This window comes from Lissotriton vulgaris, chromosome 12 (genome assembly GCF_964263255.1).
Source record: "Lissotriton vulgaris chromosome 12, aLisVul1.2, whole genome shotgun sequence".
Lineage (NCBI taxonomy): Eukaryota > Metazoa > Chordata > Amphibia > Caudata > Salamandridae > Lissotriton > Lissotriton vulgaris.
The window spans coordinates 228,750,786-228,774,086 of record NC_141700.1 but is presented as its reverse complement, the minus strand read 5'-3'; the positions used below and the strand labels follow the sequence as shown (position 1 = coordinate 228,774,086).

The window sequence follows — 23,301 nt, the reverse complement described above, 5'->3', positions numbered from 1 at the left end:
TTTCCCAGGAAGTGAAGTCATTTGTCTTTAACCCAAATTATATCATAATAATTGACATCACTGAAGTCACATTATAACTGTTGTCATTAACATCAAAATTCAACACAAATGTCTCTATTTGATACCCCTATATTAGGGTGCTGACAAAATCTTGGAAAGTGGTATGGTGTAATACAATACTTGCCCTAAATTGTTCTGAGTAAGGCGAATGAACCACAGCTCTTTTGAATCTGTTCAGGAGTAAGGATGAATCCCCAAAAGAACATTTTGAAAACATGGGTCAAAAAAATGCATTTTAAAGCTAACTTTTCACATAAATCTGCGAAAATGCCTTAGGCTGTGAAAGGGTGCACTTCAAATATGTAAGTCCTTTCATGGTGTGCCACGCCAGTGAAGCCTGCTGCTGCACAGGACTTGACCCCATATTTTTCAAAACATGCTGTGGGTAGCCCAATATGGCACTAATAACCTCCTTTGTGCCTGAACCATCCTTTTGCAGTGGGTGTCCCCTGTTTGCCGTCGGTGTCCCCTTATGGCAACAATTACATATAATATCCCAGTCCCAGAAATAGTGCTGTTATTCTTATATGTTCACCATGGGTGACCCTAATGTCAAAATGTACCTCCAGTATGATCGGTATGATTTTGTCAAGTTTGGCCTCCTTGTATATTCCACAGCTATCTTCCTTTATGCCAAGAATCAGATACGTGTTAGCTCCAGCATTGTCTCATGTTCCATGCCATGTTCCATACCAACAATTACCTCCAATGTGCCTGTGACAGCCTTTTGCCATGGATGTCCATTATGTCAAGTGTTATCTCTAATATGTCAGGTACCTGTATTATATTAATTGCCTCCAGTATGCTAACACCAGTATTTTTCCAAGGCCAAAAGCAGACTCACAAGCATAATACCACATTCTCACTCATGCTAATTTACATTCACTAACTCACACTCATTCTCACCTACTCACTCTTACTCAATCATTCTCCATTCTCACTCACTTGCACTCATTCATTCTCACTCTCTTGCACTCAATCTAACACTCACACATTGTCACTCATTCTTACACTGATCAACTCAAACCTACTCACTCACACTGACTTGCTCTCACTCTTACTCTAACTCCATCATTCTCACTCTTTCTAACTCACTCACATTTGCTTACTGGCATTTAATGTTATTTATTCCCACTCCTATCACTTTCACTCACACATACGCTCACATACACCCTTGTTTACACATAATCACTCCCTCTCACACACACACTCATCCAGAAGCACGCACACAACATACATATAAAAAAATTTTTACTTACTTGATGCTCCAGTTTTTATTGTACTAATAGTAAATAATATACAATTAGCCACTATTAGTGTAATTGGAAATGAGCTGAAAACAATAAAGGCAAAGCTATCTCTGTCTTCCTGGCACTGATTTTGCCAACTCTGAGGTTAGGGATAGCAAATGCAGTGCCAGGTGTTGTAGGAACAAGCCAGGGGTCACAGCTGTGTCCCCCTAGCGCCCCTAAATGAAGTTTGTTGGGAATGGGGTGTCTAGGTGGCAGTGGTTTGCACCCTGTCCAAGTAGGGACCCTCACTCTAGTCAGGGTAAGGAAGTCACACAGCTAAGTTATCTCCTGCTCACCCCCTTGGTAGCTTGGCACTAGCAGTCCGGTTTATATCAGAGGCCATGTGTAAAGAATTAGTACATACACACAGTAACACAGTGAAAACACTACAAAAGAAATCCACACAGGTTTAGAAAAATATCCAACATTTATCTGAATAAAACAAGACCAAAATTACAAAAATTCCACATAAGCAAGTCAAAATATTTCTTTCAAATATTAGGCAAGATTAGCCCATAGAAATCAATGGATGCGTTAGTTTTAGCACAAAGTACCTTTGATGCATCAAAAATCAAAGACGGTGCAAGGCGCAGGGGAGGTGAGACGCCGGAAAAGCAAAGCAATGCATTGGTTCCTTACTAAACAGAGGAGGTGATGAGTCTGTTTCTTACTTGCAGGAGAGGTGACGCGTCGGTTTCCGGACATGCAGCCTCGGTTCCTTACTGTGGCCCGGTGTTGATGACGAGTCGGCATCAAGGAACGTTGCGTCGACAATTCAGAAGAGCTGTGACGATTTTGTAGCCACGAGGCTGGTGCTGCATTGATTCTTTAGCCGCGAGCAGGTGGTGCGTCGGAGTGGATGCCGCGGATGTCGCTGACACGGTGCTTGGGACTCACTCTGAAAACATTTTTCGGACGTGCTGCAATGGCGAGATGGGGCCTGCAGTGAAAACCGTGGTTGATGCTTCCAGTGGGAACAACACTTCGATGCAGGCAGTGGTGATACATCCATCTTTTGCTGCAGTGCATCGAGAAAAAAGGCGCGGGAAGTTGATGTGTCGTTTTTCTCATAAAGATCACCAGGTTACACTTCCAAGGGCCCAGGAATTGTATTTGGTACCACTTGGCAAGTCAAGACTCTCAACAGAAGAGCCCAGGCACTGGCAGGGGAAGTCTTTGATGGACCTGAGATATCTTAACAGGAGGCAAACACTCACAAGCCCTTGGATAAGATAGGAAGCAGGATACATTGAGATAGGGCAAGACCCACATACTGTCATCCCAATGGTCATATGGGTGTGACTTATATAAAGTACAGGACTGTCGCAATGTATGAAACTTATAATACCATGTAAAATTGCCTGACACTTATCATATATGTACAGAATACACGATGATATCTAAAGTACCTGCAGTTGTTAAGAGATCCCTACCTCATAGAAGTACATTGTTACTTTTATTAAAAAATGCCAATAAAGATATTAAAAAGAATATTAAGATAGGAAGCAGGATGTAGAAAGAAATCCAGTCCTTTCACTCCCAGGAAAGAAGCAGCAAGCAGCAGGCCACACAACAAAGCAACAGACAGAGTGGCAGTCCCCCTTTTTGCATCCAGCTCTTATTCCTGGCAGAATGTCCGAATTTCAGAAGTGTTCTGATTTTTGGGTGCCGGAGGTCCAATCCTTATACCCCTTTCTGCCTTTGAAGTAGTCAAACTTCAAAGGAAAGTCTTTGTAGTGCACAGTTGAATTGGCTCCAGACACACTACAGGGGCTTGAGACAGCTTTGTGTGAGGAATAGCACAACTCTATTTGGGTGTTAGTGACAACTCCTCCCAGCACTCTAGGGCAGGAAGGCACATCAGTCGGGTGATGAGCCATCAGGATTTGCAAGGCACACCTCCCCTCCCTTTGTTTGACTGTTTAGAGTGAATGCACAAGAGCCGAACTGTCACCAACCCAGACGTGCATTCTACAGACAGGCAGAGGGACAGAATGGTTAAGCAAGAAAATGGCCACTTTCTAAAAGTGATTACCGAAACAGGGGCAGCCCTACTCCCCAGAACAATGGGGCAGATAAACAATTAAACAGCTACAGTTGTTCAGGGGTACATTTCCATAAAAAGAGTGTATCTAACTACCATAAAAAATGTCATAACACATGAGAAAATGTGAATGAATATATAAAGGTACCCACAGACAAAACCTTCTTAAAGAAATTTTTTGGGGGTATTGAAATAACTTAACATAAAACATATCAAAAGTAATGCAAACACATATAAAGATGGTGCTTATAAAGTTAAACATAATAAACATACAAAAATACACATTACAGTGTAAACAAACAAACACAATGGCAGAGGAATAATACACAAAATATCAATAAAAGCACCCTGCTAGTTTGCAAAGGGAACGTTGACGGCGTTTCGACCTCATCAATTTAGAAGGTCATCATCAGTAACGATATGGAAGCAGCCATTGGAAAACAATCTGTAATTTGAAAAATAACGTGTACATGTCGAGATACAGGTAGTCATCGCTTACTGTTGATTGTCCGTTGTTGGCCTAAAACACATTGGAAACCTTTTTCTATTATGTTTTAGCTACCCTGAATTTTCATTACCCAGCTTTGCCTAAATGCTTTTAGAAGGACTGCGGCTGCAGTATTTCCCTCACCCAGCCTCCATTGGTACGACTTGTGATATTAAGCGCTCCTTTGCACTATGACACTAGCAACTAGTTTTCCACATCAAGTAATTTGTATACTAAACAAAATACTACCACACAAATATAACGATTAATTAACTGTGACTTTCCAGACGAACTATATTACCAATGTCACTAAGCAGTTCTTAATGTATATGCATGCGCTTTTGCGTGGCGTTGATCATATTCTTAATTACTATATTTCTGCTACCTAACTTCATGGAATCATAGATTTGATTAAACAGATAATGATCTCCTGGCAGGGTATACTTAATCCTTCTCCAGCCATAATTGCAGTGACTGACAAACTAAGACTTTTTTCATATATGTTCATTATACTGGAGTGTAGCGGTTAACTTACATACATGTGCTTTGGAGCAGCGTTACTTCTTTGAAAAACAAACTCCTTTCCTTTTCTCCTATTTTTATGACCTTTTAATTATTAATAAAATCTTTGATTATCCTTTGGCATTAAGTATATGATTTCATTGATGCATATATGATCCAGCGGCTAGTCAGTCTTTCATCTATCCCAACGGTGATCAGTGCTCTTTAAGAGGCGATCCCCCAAATAATGCCTTCATGTGGATTTAGAGCGCCGCAAATTGATGCAGACGTTTCTTTCTTTATCGGGTAAGACCAGCTCTATGATTCTTTGATTTCTGAAGACTAATTATTGGCTGTTTTTGATGCAACTGTACTTTTTGATTCGTTTTCAGACCTAATAGTTACTTTGTTTTTTTTTAACAGTGAATTTCCAATGTGAATCACTGCTGTGTATACAGACGTGTTTTTTCGGACTTGATCCATTGAATAACGTCGTTTTGAACTAATGCTTCCAATTTTTTTATATAATTTGTCGAATTTATTGAGACTGAGGTCCTTGGGTGAGTCTGTGTGATTTTGTTGAGATGGCTACTTCCCTAAAATCTTCGGATTTATGATGGACTTTTTTTTTCATTTTGGTTTTGTCACATCAGTTTGGTGGTTGGCATTGGCTTGTGTTGCATTATTTCTTTGAAATTATTTTTGGTAACCCTTAGTTGGGCCTTCGTTTAGTCATGACAAACCGGTACCTCGACATTTACAAATGTTATTTTTCAAATTACAGGTTGTTTTCTCATGGTTGCTTCCAAATCCTTACTCTGTGTCCTGATGATGACCTTCTAAATTGATACGGACGAAACGCCTTCATAGTTCCCTTTGGCAATTAGGTGGTTAGATTTATTATATTATTGATCTTGTGATTTATCAGATATTTTGTCTATTATTCCTCTGCCATTGTGTTTGTTTTTTGTTTACACTGTAATTTGTATTTTTGTATGTTTGTTATGTGTAACTTTATAAGCACCATCTTTATATGTTTGGTTTACATATGATATGGTTTATGTTTTTTATTAAGTTATTTCAATAACAAAAAAACTTTTCTCCTAGAAGATTTTGTCTGTGGGTACCTTTATGTATTTATTCACACTTTCTCATGTGTTATGACATTTTTTAAGGTAGCTAGATACACTCTTTTTATGAAAATTCCCCACTGAACCACTGCGGCTGTTGTAGTGTACACTTTCTAAAAGTGGCATTTTGAAACACGCAATTTAAAAACCAACTTCGCCAAAAGATGTGATTTAAATTGTGAGTTCAGAGACTCCAAATCTCTACCTGCTTCCAATGGGAAGTTACACTTAAAAGATATTTCAAGACAAATTCCCATGTTACCCAATGGGAGAGATAGTCCTTGCGATAGTGAAAAACGAAATTAGCAGTATTTCACTATTAGGAAATGTAAAACACACTAGTACATGTTCTACCTTTCAAATACACTGCTCCCTGCTCATGGGGCTGCCTTGGGCCTTCCTAAGGGGGGTGACTTACATGTAGTAAAAGGGAAGGTTTGTGCCTGGCAAATTGGTGCACTTTCCAGGTCAAAATGACAGTTTAAAACTGCACACACAGACACTGCATTGACAGGTCTGAGACATGTTTGCAGGGCTACTTGTTTGTGTGACACAATAAGTGCTGCAGGCCCACTAGTAGCATTTGATTTACAGGTCCTGGGAACAACGGGTGCCCTTTACTAGTGGCTTATTAGTAAATCAGATATGCTCATCATGGATAAACTAATCTCCATTACCATTTAGACAGAGTGACTATTCTCTTTAGCACTAGTTAGCACTAGCAGTGGTAAAGTGCCCAGAGTCCTAAAGCCACAAAAACTGGTCAGAGAAAATAGGAGGATAACCCTGCAAAAAGGGCCAGGTCCAACAACGTCCATGACCTTACCTACATGTCTTACCGAAGCCTCTGATTTTGCATCAGATCACCTCTGCTACAAATCCTAGTCACATCATCAAACAGAGACATACAGGTTCAGTCTTTCTGCTGGAACATACCAGCCCAAACCAAAAGCAATCACGGTAGGCCAACCAAGATAGGGAAAGAGCTGCTTGAAGACCTGGAGCACATCAAGCTAAGGGTACTAAACCGAAGATGTATTGATGACTCCCCTCCGGCCGCCTCATTCTACTTGGAAACTGCAAACTCCACCATAAACTATACTCTAGTCTCGCTTTCACTCTTTCAATACGTATCAGGATTTCGCTTAGGAAACAACGGGGACAGTGATCACCGGCCCCAGGAAGTTTCAATCCAAGCAATTCCGCACAAACTGATGCCTATTCCAGTTGGCAGGCATGTATGCCACACAATAAACTTTAAAAGAATCAGTCGTCCTAGGTAAACTCCGGGGAGGTTCTCCTGGATGCAAAAACACTGCTACATGATCACAGCAATTTCATTGACACCCTGATCAGTTCTTGGGAAACCTTCACAGTCACACTTGAAAGCTCTTTTTCAGCTATAGCCAGATATATCCAAATGATCCAACGGTCAAGGGCTGGGCCACGAGTGCATAGCGGGCCGAATTGAAATTACTTAAAAAATCGCTAAACAAACGTCTTAGATCGCTGGCGAAAACGAAATTGCATTTTGGGCAAAACTCTATCACGACTCCCAGGCAACAAACAGTGCGCTCTTTTGGGCTACTGTTAACAAAATTCTACAACCAGCACAGGGAGGCCTAACATCATACATTACAGAGAACTCATAGACAACTTTTCTAGAATCACATTTCAACCAGCAAACATCTGGACTACAAGCAATTCTGGAAAATTAATTGATCCAGCCCACTCAAGCTGAAAGGAACCTAGAGGAAAAGGGAAATGAAGTGACAGCAATTAAGAATCACATTTCAAAAGGGAGAAGAGAAGGGTCCCTGGGGCCAAACAAGATTCTACCAGCTCTCTTTAAACAAGACCCTGAGTACTGGTCAGAAATACTACCCCTCCCCTTTCATACCGTCAGACAGTCCGGGCTCCTACCTGCTCTATGGAAGGGCTCCATAATTTCACCGATTTACAAGGCCGGCGACAAATCCTCACCAAAAAACTATCGTCTGTTTGCATTACTAGACATAGAGGCAAAATACTTTGCCATTACCTTACTGACAGAGCTCCAGGACTGGGCAAAGGAGAAGGAAATAATCCCCCCTCATCAAACAGGGTTTGCAAAGACACAGGAACATCAACCACCATACTAACCATGTCATTGCTTATTGACAAGGCGAAATCATACAAACAGTGGATTCATTTTTGTTTCGTCGACTTCAAGGCAGCCTTCGACAATATTAACAGAGCGAGACTGTGGAGAAAACTGGCCTCCTGGGGAATTCCGTCATCTCTTTTGAACCTCTTAATACACCTCCACTCCAACACATGGATACAGGTAAAACTAGTTAACGGCTCCCATCTTTCTAGGTATATACAACCTACCAAAGGGCTTAAATGGAGTTGTGTGCTTGCACCAACACTGTTCAACCTTTACACAGCAGATATGTCATCAGTAAGTGGCACCTGCAACGCGCAAGCTCCACGGCTCTGGGGCAAAGCTATCTCCACTATCTTGTGTGTCAACGGCTTTGTCCTAGTAAACCACACTCAAGTCGGCTTGCAATGCTTACTCAACCAAATGCAAGAGTGCACAGTAGAAAACCACCTAGAAGTGAACATCAACAAAACAAAAACTTTGAGAATAAATGGCAAATGACTGACCCACTCTTGGTACTTGGAAAAACCCCCAATTGCGAACACCACTGCCTTCAAATACTTATGGGTAACCATCGATGAGGGCGGTCAATTTGCCAACCAACTTGAGGCTATCATGAGGAAGGGGATGGCCATAGCAATAACAGTAAGGCAGTTACAAACAAAACTCACAGGGCCCATCCTTTCATGTCTCCTCCGGGTAGCTCAAGCCAAAATCCTATCCTCCATCACCTATGGCAGCGAGGATCTGAGGGGTAGGGATGCAAAACTGCTGGACACTACTTGGACCTAAAGAGTTAGGTTTAACCTTCCAACCTACTCCTCACCTGCACAGATTCGATTGGAGTTCGGCCTAACAAAATAACTCTTGGCATGGCAAGATTCCTACATAATGTGCTGGCACAAAATTAAGAACTCTCCCTGAAATACACTGAACCATCAGCTCTCTCAAGAAATGTTTAACATATCCAACTCGCCGGCCAGAAAGTACATGGAGGACTCATTTGCTACTACCGGGCTAGTCGCCCTATGGGGAACTCAAACTACCCATACGCTCTTTAAGCAAGTAGTAAAAAAGGCAGGCACGGCCCGTGCCGGGCGTTATACTGGGGCGGTGACGTCAGGCAGGGGAGGGTCAGGGTGGGGGGTTGTAAAATGCGGGATATGGACCATTAGAGGTAAGTACCAATAAAAATAAATAAAACTAATTTTGTTGCCCATGCTGCATCACATTTGGCGATGCAGCGTGGGCAACGAAATTTGTTTTATTTATTTTTATCAGTACTTACCTCTAATGGTCCATATCCCGCATTTTACAAACCCCCACCCTGACCCTCCTCTGCCTGACGTCACCGCCCCAGTATAACGCCCGGCACGGGCCGTACCTGAAAATAGGTAATCAAAAAAATCTCTCTTCTCAAAGACAAAGCTGCCTTTGCCCAAAGGAGCCACACCTGGATGACTCTGAGTGGCTATAAATCACTTGGGTCACAGGCATACTTCAATCTGGGGTACTCCAGGAAGTCCAAAGAGCAATTCTTAAAATACAGGCTAGGAATCCTGCCAGACATTCCACACCTTCCACCCTGGCAGAGGGGAACACGTGGAAACACATGCAGACTCTGTGGGAACGGCACTGAAGATTTGGAACACCTAATCTGCTCCTGCATCAAATTAAAGGAGGAAAGGATAGTGCACTCTAACCAACAAGAGATTCGAACCCGGAGACCGGCTGTGATTGCATACTTCGACTCCAAGTACCCGCAGCTAAATGGGAAGCTAGTGAAATTCCTGTCACTAGTAGGATCCAAGCAAGGAAGGGCTGCACCCTGTGTGAATGCAAAAACCACATAGTGAAGTGTTAACCCTCACAACTGAAAACTTTGAGCACAGACTTTTGAACCTCTTCAGAAGAAGCCAAACAAAGACACTTTTACATTAGAGACTTTTAAGTTTTTAGAATTGCATTTCTCTTGTCCTAATACGTACAAAATATTTTTAACGTGTATTTTTGTAAGAGTTTTAATTAACCAAAAACAATAAATATATTACTTACTTACCTCCGGCTCTTTGATAAGCAGGCATATTTACACTACATTGTAATATTTTTTTAAACAAACAAAAGTGAATAGCACTACAGCATTCTTTCTAAGAACACCCTAAAAATATTTTGATTCATGCTAAGATGATTCTTATAGATTTATGTTTGAACAAGCAGTATTTTGTAGATCTGCACCTATACATGTTTGTCTGTGCATGAGTGCGTGTGTGTGTATAAACGGGTGGATTGACAATTGGTAGGGTATCTCTTGACCAATTCAAGGTTTAGAGAGAAGAGAAGATTGAAACGTTCTCTGGTATTACAATTTTGCGAGAACGACAAAAGAGGGAGTACTCCAGGCAATTCAAATGTTTACTTTTATTTTTAAATAGAACATTTTGTTACCCCCTATGCAGATATGTTTTAATAACATAATCTTTATTTTTTTCAGATTTTGATACTGATCGCTTTGATCCTCTTCATTCTGGGAGTGGAAGATGCTATGTTCCTAGTAGTCACTGGCATCGAAGTTGCTGTTGTAATTCTTTTTATTATTCTTTATCTGTTCATGTTGGATGCAAAGATAAAATTCTTCAAGTGGCCTAGGGTTGTAAGTACTTCTTTATTTTGCTACCTTCATGGTTGTTAACTATCCTAATGCAAGGGTTTCTAGCCTTTTGTGAGCAATGAGCAACATTTTTGTTACAGTCCAATTGGTGAGCAGTATCCGAACCACAGCAACACTTAACTTTATAGATGAGGGGGTAAAAGTATTGTTTACACCCGAAGGGGATGGACAGGGGGTGTTTATCCCCAATTGGAATCCTGGTGTAGAGGCAGAAAGCCCACTAGAACACCAGGAAATAGCGTGTTTCCTGTTTTGTTTGGGGGAGCAGCCTACCATGGGCATGGGTCAGTGCTCCTCCCTCCTTTGGGCATAACCGTTTTTCTCTGCCCCTGGGTGCAGAAAGCCCAGTATCCACCAAGGACAAAAAAGTTAGAAACAAATGGTGGTGGCTCACCCAGACATCAGGTTGTGCCTTCACCCCAGAATGGTCTCAACAGTCCTTCTGCACCCCTGGGTGCAGATGAGGTAGTTTACCCCCAGTCTGTCTACCGGAGCAGCAAAAAGCCCAGTGGTCCCAAGGAAAAAAAAAAATTTTAAGGGGGGGGGGGGGGGGGGGAGAGTGGCCTACTGAGGCATTTGGCTGTGCCCTCACTCTGTACCTAACTCAAAAGTCTATCTACCCTCTCTGGGGGAATATTTAGGTGTTTACAACAGTTCTGCCAGGGGGGAGGTTGGGGTGGTTACAAAAAGCTGAAAAGATACCCAGGAGATTTTTTTTGTTTTAGTGGAAAAAATATTGGGGTTGGACTGGATGGCCAGTTCTCTTCCAGGGGATCCTCATCAATAGTCATAAGCATTAGAATATTCCCGCCCATGTGCGGGACCCCGGAAACACTATATTATATTTGCCCCTAGGTAGTTATAGTTAGGATTTTTTTCAATGTTAAATCTCAAAATTCTATTTGGAATAACTTTGGCGCCGGTTGACGAATCTGCCTGAAAATTTCCTGAAAATGGCCTCGCGGGGTTCCGGTCCTTCCCTGAAAGTTTGGGGGGGATACGTTAAGCGGGGGCCGAGATAAAAGGGGGGTCCCAAAACGCGTTTTCCCCATGTTAATTTCCATAGGGCGGTCGATTTCACTTTTAGCCCGAACGGCTGAATGGATTTCCACGAATCTTGGCAAAATTGTAGGGACTGGTAGCCCGATGTGCCTTTGCTATGTCTCAAGATATGTGCTCCAGTGGATTTTGAGTAATTTAGGTTCAAAAAAATATATATATCTATAGGCGCTCTCCCGTGCGCGCACCGGAGTGCGCTCCAGGCGCGACACGCGACTTGCGCGCAGGAAGCTGATTGGCTCTCAGTTGTCTGTAAACATTCTAAACAGTCCGGAGCGGCCGCCATCTTGTGTCTCGGTAAAATCGAGACACAAGGGGTTTGAAAAAAAAAGGGGCAAATGACCATAAGGGGGAAGAGTAGACCCCCTCTGACCCCCTAGGTTTGATGTAGGGACTAAAATAGGGTCCTGCAGGGCATTAACATTTTTTTTTTTTTTTCGTTTTGCGCGGGGGAAGCGCATGGTACGCGCACCGGCGAAGCACGGGGAAAATCCAGGACCATATTTATGAAGGCCTTGCGCTGTTAGTTTTGCGCTTCCTGTGCGTCAATTTTTGTGACGCACCAGCGGTGTAAAAAAATGCGCATTGTTATGCAATATTTAAAAAGTGACGCATCTATCTAGATGCGTCACTTTTTAAATATAGTGCAACGAGGTACATTTTATTACACTGCTGGTGTTATGCGTCACTTTTCTGTGCGCACTCCTTATGACATTCCAGATGTGTCATATTTAATGTATGACGAATCATGTTGCAAGGAGTTACAGATACGTCAGTATTTCTGACATATCTGTAAACATAAAAGTGATGCGAGGCAGGTGCAAGATTTTGACGCAACAGCATCCTAAAAGTGACGCAGAGAAATCTTATAGATTTCAGTACGTCGTTATTACCAAGCTTTTTGCGGGGGAATGCCCCCTTTGCATACATTATACCTGACGCAGATATAATGTGGCGCAGAGTTTTAAAAAGTGACCCATGTACCTAGATGTGTCACTTTTTAAAAATAGCGTCAGGTATAATGCATGCAGAGGGGGTGTTCTCCCGCAAAAAGCTTTGTAATAGCGATGCAGTGAAATCTTTGAGATTTCACTGCGTCAGTTTTAGGATGCTGTTGCGTCAAAATCTTGTGCCTGCTTTACAGCAGGTGTTAGACTGAGGCAAGACCTTTCACATGCTGCTTTCCACATTTGAAAGGACACATTACTGGAGTTGCGTCACTTTTGTGACGCACTCCAGCAATGCGTTACTTGGAATGTCATAAGGAGTGCGCACAGAAAAGTGACGCATCGCACCAGTGGTGTAAAAAAATGTGCCTCGTTGCGTTATATTTAAAAAGTGAGGTATCTAGGTAGATGGGTCACTTTTTAAAATCAAGCGCCACATTATATCTGCGTGAGGTATAATGCATGCAGAGGGGGTGTTCCCCCACTAAAAGCTTTGTAATAGCGACGCAGTGAAATGTTTGAGATTTCACTGCGTCACTTTTAGGATGCTGTTGCATCCTTTAAATATAGTGCAACGAGGCACATTTTATTACACTGCTGGTGTGATGCGTCACTTTTCTGTCCACAGTCCTTATGACATTCCAGATGTGTCATATTTAATGTATGACGAATCATGTTGCAAGGAGTTACAGATACGTCAGTATTTCTGACATATCTGTAAACATAAAAGTGATGCGAGGCCGGCGCAAGATTTTGACGCAACAGCATCCTAAAAGTGACGCAGAGAAATCTCATAGATTTCAGTACGTCGTTATTACCAAGCTTTTTGCGAGGGATTGCCCCCTCTGCATACATTATACCTGATGCAGATACAATATGGCGCAGAGTTTTAAAAAGTGACCCATGTACCTAGATGCGTCACTTTTTAAAAAATAGTGTCAGGTATAATGCATGCAGAGGGGGTGTTCCTTGCAAAAAGCTTGGTAATAATGACGCAGTGCGTCACTTTTAGGATGCAGTTGCGCCAAAATCTTGCGCCTGCTTCACAGCAAACCTTTCACATGGTGCTTTTTCCATGTGAAAGGACACATTACTAGAGTTGCGTCACTTTTGTGACGCACTCCTGCAATGCGTTACTTTTGTGTTTACAGATATGTCAGAAATACTGACATATCTGTAACTGCTTGCGAATTGATTAGTCATATATTAAATATGACATATCTGGAATGTCATAAGGAGTGCGTCCAGAAAAGTGACGCATCGCTGTTTTCACGTAGCGATGCGTCACTTTTCAGAAATGAGGCCTCCAGTTTATTCACTGTGTCATAACTTTCTTTTCTAACACTCACCTTCTTTCATTCCTCCTACTTCACTTCCTTTCACCTCTCATACCTTTCTGTTCTTTCTTACTCATTCTCCTTTCAATTATCAATGCACTATATTTCACTTACTCTTCATTTTTTAAGATTATAGCTCTTTGATGAGAATTGGAGGTAGTTCTGAAAAGAACTTTTGGTTTTCTTCTTTTAACTGAACAGGAACAAAAACAGGGAATAGAAACTGCTCAACAGGAGCAAAAAGAAAAGAAAAAAATTAGGGGTGGGAAGGGCAGTGATGGTTCTCCAATGCCCGAACCATGAGCAGGACACTTTGCTCCCCATAGGTGAGGAGTTGATTGCAGTATCTGCATCTGACGACCCCATGGTTAAATGCAGGTTGAATGTTTGCTACCTGCCCCTGTGATTTTTCTCTTCCAGAAGAAGTTGCTCCTCCTGTTGATGTAGAGGCCCCATCTCTGGGAACCTCTTGTGCCAGAGCCCTGACACTTTCCCGGGCAAAATTCTGGGGGTGCCTCCTCTCCACATGGCGAATCATGGTGAAGTTGCCAAAAGAGTATTTTTTTTGGGGGTTACCCCGTGACAGGACCTGTTTGCAGATCCTGCACTCTACTTTTGGTGCATTCACCTTCTTCTGGTCTGCTGGAAACTTAAAAAATTTCCAGATGAAATGTTCTTTGACCTTCGGCTGAGGAGGCTCTTCATCAATGAAATCATTGGAGTCATCTTCACTGCTGGATGGTCTGGCAGCCATGATGAATCCAGGAATATGGAGCAGCAAAAAAGGCAGGTCTTTCAGTCACAAAAGTGAAAGAAGAAGTGAAGGAAATGGGTGGGGATTTCATTCATTGTAAAAAAAAACTGTTAGCAACCAATGAAAAGTGTTATTTTAGGGTCACATGACCCGACGCGTTTACGCTGCGCGCTCCGGAGCACTTCCGGTGCGTTTACGCAGCGCGATCGTAGGCGCTTCCGGGGCGCAAACGTGGCGCGATCGTAGGCGCTTTTGCGTGCGTTTACGCGCCGCGAACGTAGGCGCTTCCGAGGGCACTTACGTTGCGCGCCGAAGTGACGTCATCAATCTTTTTTAGAAATGCATAATCATTTTCCATATTAAAAAAAACAAATTTTATTTGTATGGTACGAAATGTTTTGCATTATTATTAACTTTTCATTCATATTTTTTTTTTCACGAACGACAGTTGCGCTCTGGGTGCGCTTTCAGATGAGCTCTCGGAGAAGCTTACAGGAGAGCTTAGCTGAAAGCTTCCCGGAGCGCGCACCCAGAGCGCAAAAGAAAAAAATTATATAAAAAAAATGAATACTTAAAAAAAAACAGCAAATTGTAAAAAAAAAAAAAGGTTAGAAACTCGATATACAAAGGAATTAGCATTTAAAAAACCTATGAAATTCACTGAAAAAACCATAGGTTTCACACCAGTTATAGTTAGGAATTAGCATTTAAAAAACCTATTAAATTCACTGAAAAAACCATAGGTTTCACACCAGTTATAGTTAGCTGGAAATTTTACTGATATAAAACCATTGAAATTCCCACGTTATAGTTAGATGGACTCACTATAACTTGCGCGTGCAATGCACTGCTGATGATGTCTTATTAAGCCAGTTAACCAATCAATTTTTAAAAACCATCCATTTAGACACTTATTTAAACATTTATTCTACCATCAACTTTTACATATACATATATAAAATATATTTATTTTTCAGAAAGACACACATTCACTGGATGGTGTCATCAGTGATGTCATGAGTGATGTCACTCACCATGTCATGAGTGATGTAATATGTGATGTCATCAGCAGTGCATTGCACGCGCAAGTTATAGTGAGTCCATCTAACTATAACGTGGGAATTTCAATGGTTTTATATCAGTAAAATTTCCAGCTAACTATAACTGGTGTGAAACCTATGGTTTTTTCAGTGAATTTAATAGGTTTTTTAAATGCTAATTCCTAACTATAACTGGTGTGAAACCTATGGTTTTTTCAGTGAATATATATATATATATACATATCCCATACCAGAAAAGAATCGCGGCACACTTCTTGGTATTTCACGCAGTTACTTTATTTTCAAACAACTTTATTTTCAAACATGAGACAACAACTGCTACGCGTTTCGAACCGTAGTTCATACATAGTAGAGATGAGGATCTACTCAAAGCCCAAACTGAGAGCGCTAACAGATTTCGAGAACGTGGCTATAGTGATAAACTCATTAATACTGCCATCAGAAAATCCATGGTTAAAGAACGTTCATCCATACTTTTGACAGGCAGCAACACCCAGGGCATCCCAGGAATACCTAATTGTACTGTTAACACTGTAGGTACAACATCCACTAAGGACAAAACCTTTAGAATAATACTACAGTACAGTCAACAACACAAGAAAATTGGATCCATAATTAGGAAACAGTGGCCCCTGGTATTGTCTGATCCGGTTATTGGTCGTAACTTACCAATGAGACCGTCTATCACTTACAGCAGAGGCCGCTCAATGAGGGATGAACTCATAAAAACTAGCCCTGAGGTAATAGAATCCACAGACTGGTTAAAAACTCACAGTGGTTTCTACAATTGCAAAGTGTGCAAGGCCTGCAAACAGGGTGTGAACACTAAAACATACATCTCACCATTCGATCACAAAGAACACAAGATTAAACAGTTATTAACTTGCAAAACTGAATTTGCAGTCTATGTGTTGTCCTGCCCCTGTAAACTTATGTACGTGGGGAGTACCAAACTCCAGGTACATAAACGCATACTACAACATCTCCGGGCGATAACCAACCAGGACAACACATACCCGGTCGCCAGGCATTTTAAATCTTTGCATAAATCTAACAGCCGTGAGCTCAGTTTCTATGTAATTGACTCGGTACCAGCCAGTAGAAGGGGAGGTAACCGTGAAGAAAAATTACGTCAACTTGAAACTAGATACATCTTGGAGCTCAACACCAAACAACCAACCGGTTTAAATATGACGGAGGATTTATCTACATGCCTTTAATCCCCCTCATGTTAGATGTACTGGCATATAAACTCGATATGTTTCTTTTGTGATCAGATCCAAACACCTCACTATGTCCATTTAATCACATCATTGCACTCTAATTTTTATTTCACTTATGTGATAGTAATCTGGATTGGTATTTATATTATATTTATGGTTGTCTATATAATATGTATGCAATTTTAAATCCTGTTTTATTTATATTTATATTGATATTTATATTTATATTAATTTTAGGATGTATATATGAATTTTATCTGTCATATAGAGCCTTATATATTAGCATGAGATCCTCCAATAAATATCCATGCGGCTAATAAATGCAGACAACTATATACCATTAGAAACCAGATGGGTTAAAATATGAGTGCAAAAGAGATGATAAGATTATTGTCATCACATAGACACTAAGACCAAAAAACTGTTTAATAAGTGTGGTTATGTATATTCTGTCCCTTCCTGTGTTTTCTATAACACAATAGATCTCAATCCGTACATTAAGTTGACTCTTCAAAATTAATTTTATTGGGGCCCCAATCATCCATCGATGTATGTTCATCTTAAGTGATGTTACATTTCGGGTATTTATACCGTTATTGAAAATATTTATGCACATAACATCTGACCAATTTTGGGCTCAAAATTGGGATTACTCTTGTAGACTCTAGAGCGCTTTTTACGAGAAGTAACTATTTTTGCACTTGCACTTGCACTTTGTTTATAAATTTATTTTTATTATTTTTCAAACACCACACTGAATTATGTACAAATCTCTTTTAATATCATTGGTTTTATGTGCCTTTTAAATAACTTATTGAATTAGGTTACTTAATGAATCATGGTTGTGTTTAAATTGAACTCTTCCATGTCTACGGTCACGTTTACAAAATGTACTGTGCTGATGTCATTACCTCCTGCATAGTATTTAAACCAATGGTTACTCTTGCACTGTGTCATGTGATCAAGGTCCAAGGCGGGACCGAAACGCGTCGTGACGCTCAAGCACTAAAATAAAGAAGAAGTCCGTGTCTGTATCTTTTTGACTACTTGGATTGTGGTTTTGTGTTCTACGATACGGAAACTGCGCGATAATTATATATATATATATATATATATATATATATATATATCCCATACCAGAAAAGAATCGCGGCACACTTCTTGGTATTTCACACAGTTACATTATTTTCAAATGTGAGACAACAACTCCTACGCGTTTCGAACCGTAGTTCCTGTTCACGGTTGTATTAGTGGTAAACTGACCTTATGTCCAAAGTTACGCATTACAATCAATTCTCTGGTACATGGAGTTTTGATTAAACACGCACGTGTGTTCCACGAGCGTCATAAAAGCGTGACTGTCCCTGTAAAATGTGGGAACGCTTTTAATGCAGTAACAAGAACGATTCCTCGCTGACATGCAAAACCCGCACTGTGCATTGCAAAATAAAATGCATCAGGCTACCCCAACCCGAAAAAACTACAAGTTCCATCATGCCCCAGATAATGATATGGGTGTGTATAGGTATAAATACAGAAATGGAAGAGGGACAAACCACTAATACTACCGTGAACAGGAACTACGGTTCGAAACTCGTAGGAGTTCTTGTCTCACGTTTGAAAATAAAGTAACTGCGTGAAATACCCAGAAGTGTGCCGCGATTCTTTTCTGGTATGGGATTAAACTGAGAAATTGTCCTGGTCTCATCGCTGGCACCAACTGGATCGAGCTTCCGCTGCGACAGGACAAGTTGTTTGTTTATATATATACATATATATATATAAAAATAACCAATAGCAGGCCTACTAAACACCAGAGCTGAATCATGCTGTAAAGAATTTCCACCATACATGAAAAAACATGCATTAGAAACATGAGAAACAACAATAAAGTTTGTTTGAGAACTGTTTTAATGCTCAGAAAGCAGTAGAAAATCTTATAAAACACTGAAAGCATAGGAAGCTCCCAGGCTGCATTGCAAATCCCCAGTCTGAGAAGTGTGGAGAAGTGTGGCTCACCGGTTAGAGGCGGCAGACCCAGAAGCAGAGGTCGGCCCGGGACCAGGGTTCAATTCCAGACGCGGCAGGGTACGGGACCAATGTCAGCGGGCTCGATAAATCTCGCCCCGGTGCCTATCTAACCATGGGTCTCACGCTGCAACTCTGGGCAATAGCTTGCTTAATCTCCACAACGGCCCCCTCGCTGCCGGGGATGCCTGGCTTCTCCTTGGGGATGCCCAATAGGGACCATCTCACAGGGAAAGCCAGGACGGGTTCCCCAGCGGTATACAGCGCCAAGAAAACTAAGGGTGAACGTGCGCTCTACAAATACATACTAACATAACATAACATAACATAACAGTCTAAAAAGACTGAAAAGCTAACCTGCAGCTGAATACAATAAATTGACACAGTGCCTTTAAGGCACCCATGACCTTCAGGAAGGATCCTGGCAACACAGCTCCACTCTTTTCTGTTTTTCTGACAGAAATTTACTTCACTTTTCACAGTTTTTGTCTTACTTTGACATTTTTCACCTTGTCAAGTAAGAATCTGTCTTTTATTGACAGTTTGGTGGGTATTTTCTGCTTTGAAATGCCTTTGACAACTGCCCATCTTGTGGCAACAAGAAGGCCAAGACAGACAGCCATGATGTCTGTATTCTTTGTCTACCTGAAGAACATGACCCAAAGGCCTGTTCTCACTACAAAACCCTGACAGGAAGAACTCTGAAGGACAAGGAGAGGATTCGCATCTATGGCCTAGCCCAAAGGTCATCTAGAGGAAGGTCTCTGGTAAAGAAGGGATCCAAGAGGGCTAGAACACCTTCAAAAGACAAGTCTTTACACCCTTCAGCTTCAGCGTACCGGTGGGTCATTTATCTAAAAAGCGACCTTCGACGGCGGGCTCGCCGTTGAGAAGAAGAGATTCAGGTACGTCGTCGACGTCTAGAATTCAAGACCCTCCGCCATCGCCAACTCACGACGATCGGCGTCGAGGACCAAGACCCCTCCGTCGTCGTCAACCCGGCGACGATCGGCGTCGAGGACCAAGACCCCTCCGCCGTCGTCAACCCGGCGACAATCGGCGTCGAGTACCATCACACCTCCGCCGTCGTCAACCAGGCGACGATCGGCGTCGAGAAGTGTGACCCCTCCGCCGTCGTCAACCTGGCGACGAGGAGAGGCTCACATCTGATGCCGCAGAGAGTCCAGAATCCTCCGCCGTCGACAACCAGACGTTGATCGGTGTCGAAGGAAGAGCTCTCCGTCGACGTCGCGTAGGCGTTCGGCGTCGAGGGTGACCAATACCCCTCCGCCGTCGTCGTGTAGACACTCGACGTCGAGATGGACTGCTCCACCGTCGCCCCAGCGGCGTTCCGCGTCGAGTTCTCCGTCGTCTGCTTCACATCGCCGTTCGACGTCGAGACATCGCCGATCCTCGCACTGCTCGCCGTCGAGGCATTCGACGTCAGAACACCCGACATCGAGGCATCATGAGCGGACTGGGTTGACATCGAGGAACTCTGCTTCAGGGGGATCCAGAGAAGAATCGGTGATTCTAGTGACGGAATCAGCCTCCCGCCACTCATCCTCGCATTCCTCCGAGCGAGCTGCCTCAAAGTCTAGAAGCCCTGCCCGCAATTCACCTTTGCAAGACCCTTCTTCTGCAGATGTGAGGTTGTCCCCTAGATGGAATCTGCCATTAGAGCATTGGCGAGATTCAGGGGCTACGAGGCGGATGCAAGATTACGCCAGTCCTACACATAGGTCTCCGCTTCAGAGACTAGTTGAAGAAGTGGACAGACGCGGCCCTCCCAGGCACAGTGTTCAAGCTGAAAGATCCCCAGTGAGGAGGCCTACTAGATTTCGTTCCCCGAGAAGGGAGGAACGTTCAGGAAGATCACCCGATAGGAGGCACAGTGCTCATCGCAGGGTTATGAGGACGCCATCGACTTCTTCTACCTCCTCTACCCAATCTTCCAAGAAGGATTATTCTCCCACACTTTCGGATAGCCCTATCTCTAGGGTCTCACCGTTTGATGACATCAACACTTTCCATGATGTCCTGCAAAGAGGAGCTCAGAAGCTCAACATTGAACTGTCTATTCCACAAGTCACTACGACAGTGATTTTTGAGACACTTCACCAGAAGTCTGCTTCACGTCCTTTGCTGCCATTGGTTCCAGGAATTATGGACCCTGTCAAAGACATATTCCTGGCTCCAGCGACCATTAAAGCGGTGCCGGCTCGCATCAAGAAAAAGTACAAGCCAGCTACCTCTGACCCGGTCTTTGTCAAGACTGACCCATCTGCAGACTCAGTGATCGTAGCAGCAGCACGAAAAACACACTTGGTCACTGCTACCTCCTCAGTCCCTCCAGATCAGGACAGCAGAGCACAGGACTCATGGGGTCGTAAGGTCTGCAACTCTGCCTCTTCTACACTGAAGGTCTCAAGTGCAGCTGCACTGTTGGGTAGATATGATAGAGCCTTATGGGACTCCATGGAGCGTTTCAAGTCCAAACTGCCAAGAGAAGACCAGAAGGACTTTGAAGAGACAATGACAGAAGGCTGTCTGGTGGCGAACCAGATGAATAGCACGGCTGCGGACGGCGCAGCCCTTGCGGCACATTCTTATGCCCATGGAATTTGCGCCAGAAGGTCGTCTTGGTTGCGCCTGAAAGCCCGATGCACAACAACGCATCTTAAATCTTCCTTTTTATGGTTCCTCTCTCTTCGGTGAACACACTGACGAAGAGATGAGTAGAATGAAAGCCGAGCAAGAAACAGTCAAAGCAGTCGGTTTGGAAATGAAAAAGGAGTTCAAGCGCCGTTTTAAGACCAACAAGGGCAGAGAGGCTCAACAGAGGGTTCAAACCTCTCAGTGGTCCCAAAACAAGAATCAGGACAAGACCCAGTTTCGAGGGGGAAAATCCAACCGAGGTAGAGGAGGTCAACAACAGCAATCCTCTACATCAACGAGAGGGGGGAAGTCATGAGCAGTGGCTTCCTCTGGCGCCATTGCCCACTCCAGTGGGAGGAAGTGCTTCACAACATCTGGCAGAGTGGTGCAGCATCACAAAAGATCGTTGGGTGCTGAATATACTGCGCAATGGATACACGCTTCGTTTCCGTGCGCCCCCAAAGAACATTCCTCCAAAGAAATCTCGTCCTCACCAGTTAGATCTGCTCCGAAGAGAGGTGAAGGTTCTTCTTCAAAAACAAGCTATAGAAGAAGTATCTCCCTCGCAAAGAGGAAAGGGAGTCTACTCCAGATATTTTCTTGTCCCCAAAAAGGACCAGGAGAACAAGTTCTGTCCCATCCTAGACCTTCGTCTGCTAAACAAGGTCATAGTCAAAGAGAAGTTCCGCATGTTGGCTCTTCACCAAATATGTCCACATGTGCAGGAAGGCGATTGGATGTGTTCGGTGGATTTGCAAGATGCATACTTTCATATTCCAAGTGCACTGCATCATCGCAAGTATCTGAGGTTTGTGGTCGGCAACAAACACTACCAGTACAAGGTGCTACCCTTCGGGCTCAAATCAGCACCGTGAGTCTTCACCAAATGCATGGCAGTGGTGTCAGCTTTTCTTCACAAAAAAGGGCTCTTCGTCTATCCGTACCTAGACGACTAACTCATAAAAGGTCCATCTCCTCTTCAAGTAGAAAGCGACTTCCGCCTTTGCCTGCAACAATTGCACAATCTCGGCCTCCATGTCAACATGGAAAAGTCAGTCCAGCAGCCAACCCAGTCCATCCACTACCAAGGCTCCGTTCTGGACACAAGTTTGAGAAGAGTGTTTCCTTCGGAGGAGATTTTTTTTTCGATGCAGCAGAAGTGCAGGATTCTGCTCGAGACCCGAAGTCCCAACAGTCCGCAGGTATCCTCCCTGCTGGGTTCCACGGCGTCCTGCAACTTTCTCATACCACACGCCAGGCTGAGGATGCGTCCTTAGCAGCAGTCTCTGGAGGACCAGTGGGACCGATCGACAGGACGCTGGGAAGACCGGATCAGTCTTTCCCAGGCAGCGAAGATTTCCATCAAGTGGTGGACTCGACCTCAAAATCTGTTGGTGGGAGTTCCTTTTCACCAACCTCTCCCGACTCAGTCAATAGTGACGGACACGTCTCTTCAAGGCTGGGGGGCACACATGGGGTGCCTTCAAATAAAAGGTTGGTGGTCGGCTCAAGAACAGACCTACCACATCAACATGCTGGAGCTCCGAGCGGTGCATCTCGCTCTCAAAGCCTTTCTCCCTGCAATCAAAGCCAACTCGGTCTTGGTGCAGACAGACAATACGACCACCATGTTCTATCTGAACAAACAAGGCGGCACACGATCACGCCCTCTCTCTCTGGAGTCCCAGGCGATCTGGCACTGGCTTCTCGCTCGGAACCTCTTGCTGGTAGCAGTGCACCTTCCAGGCGAGCTAAACATCAAGGCAGACGCACTCAGCAGGCATTTCGAAGATAAACCAGACCGGGTGCTCAACGACGAGGTAGGGGCAGAACTTTTTCATTGCTGGGGTCGTCCAACTATAGACTTGTTTGCAGACGACGAAAACAGAAAATGCCACACCTTCGC

General features: G+C 43.1%; 1 protein-coding gene across 1 annotated transcript in view; it reads left to right on the top strand.

Moving 5' to 3' along the window:
* LOC147673836 (chemokine-like factor) overlaps window positions 1-23,301 on the top strand; it is a 365,715-nt gene that overhangs the window by 134,467 nt on the left and 207,947 nt on the right. The window contains exon 2 of the mRNA XM_086946422.1: window positions 10,152-10,310. Within this exon, the coding sequence (XP_086802548.1) occupies window positions 10,152-10,310 (159 nt within the window). The remainder of the gene's footprint in view (window positions 1-10,151; window positions 10,311-23,301) is intronic.